General features: G+C 39.6%; 1 protein-coding gene across 1 annotated transcript; it reads right to left on the bottom strand.

The window, feature by feature from the left end:
• Positions 1-850: 850 nt before the first annotated feature.
• LOC125504531 (histone H4) lies at positions 851-1,392 on the bottom strand. The gene has a single exon (XM_048666690.1). It carries the CDS (start codon positions 1,299-1,301, stop codon positions 990-992), a length of 312 nt encoding a protein of 103 aa, XP_048522647.1. The 5' UTR covers positions 1,302-1,392; the 3' UTR covers positions 851-989.
• Positions 1,393-1,410: the final 18 nt, after the last annotated feature.

Genomic DNA, 1,410 nt, shown 5'->3' with positions numbered 1-1,410 from the left:
AAAAAAAATTGACGTTTGCAGCTGTCAATGAAAATGGTATTCGGCAAGATGTGAAATATCAAGGTCGATCGGATGGTGACATTGACTTGACCTTGAACAGTTATCCAATTGGCGGAGTGTCAAAAATCAAGTGTGCCCAGTGACAGTGGACAATGCAACTGTCAATGTCATAAATGCGAAAAATCGCGATGACCTTGAGCATAATTAATGAGATATTCACGATGTGATCGGTGTAACCATTTGACAGATATGTCAAATTAAAGAAATTTCGAATATTGCTGGTTGACTGTTTGAAAATTGTTTAAAAACTGACAGTTCGACTGATGACCTTGAAAAAATCACCATTTAAAAGAGCATGAAATTTTGCATTGGAAAATTGATTTCGGCCAAGGATTCCGGTCTGATAGGTGGGGCAAAAAAATTCGTCAACATTGGTCAGTGTGTCGAAAAATGGGAAAAAAAATTCCTGAAACTGTCATTATGACGTGAAAAATTTGACACTCCAAGTGTGTGATGAAATGTTCGAATTCAGATCGTATAATGTAGATTGGAATTCTATCAATATTTGGCAACACCGCAAAATCCCAAACAACCTGTTTTTCCATGGTTATGGTCACAACAGCCACGCCCCATGAACGCTTAGCACATAGCAGCTTGTCACAGCAACCGTCTCACTCTTAGTCATTGTCCGTGGTGAAAGCGATTGGGCCCGAATAAACGGTTGTCGAGTTGCAAGCTTTGTAAGCTAGATGGTGCCACGAATTTAATGTGACGCCATTCATACAGATGGTGTTGGGCACGCCAAATATAAAGCAAACCGTATGGCAATGTTAATTCTCAACTTGTATCATTTTGTGGTTCTGAAAAGAACCGTTTTTTTTTGTAATGGCTGTCAATTGGTAATGAATTCCTTTGGCTGTTTCTTTATTCGGAACTAGTGTATTTCAATTGATTATAAAATGTCGAATGCAGATTAAGATTCATGCAGCTTAACCACCAAATCCATACAATGTACGTCCTTGTCGTTTCAAGGCATAAACGACATCCATTGCTGTAACAGTTTTCCTTTTAGCATGCTCGGTGTAGGTTACAGCATCTCTAATGACATTCTCAAGAAATACCTTCAGCACTCCTCGAGTTTCTTCGTAAATCAAACCGGAAATTCTCTTAACTCCGCCACGTCTTGCCAATCTCCTGATTGCAGGCTTTGTTATACCTTGGATATTATCACGTAACACTTTTCGGTGACGTTTTGCGCCGCCTTTGCCTAATCCTTTTCCACCTTTACCACGACCAGTCATTGTTAAAATTGATTATTCAAAACCGGACAGCTGTATGTAACTCGACAGCTAAGAAACTGCAGCAACTACTGCTTGAACCGCTGTTGAACGTTGCGGTTTTGTTAAGAAG

Source organism: Dendroctonus ponderosae, unplaced genomic scaffold (assembly GCF_020466585.1).
Source record: "Dendroctonus ponderosae isolate FM_Combo_2020 unplaced genomic scaffold, Dpon_F_20191213v2 Dpon_F_20191213_5, whole genome shotgun sequence".
Taxonomy (NCBI): domain Eukaryota; kingdom Metazoa; phylum Arthropoda; class Insecta; order Coleoptera; family Curculionidae; genus Dendroctonus; species Dendroctonus ponderosae.
Note: the sequence above shows the minus strand (reverse complement) of the source record. Positions and strands in the feature narration are given on the sequence as shown.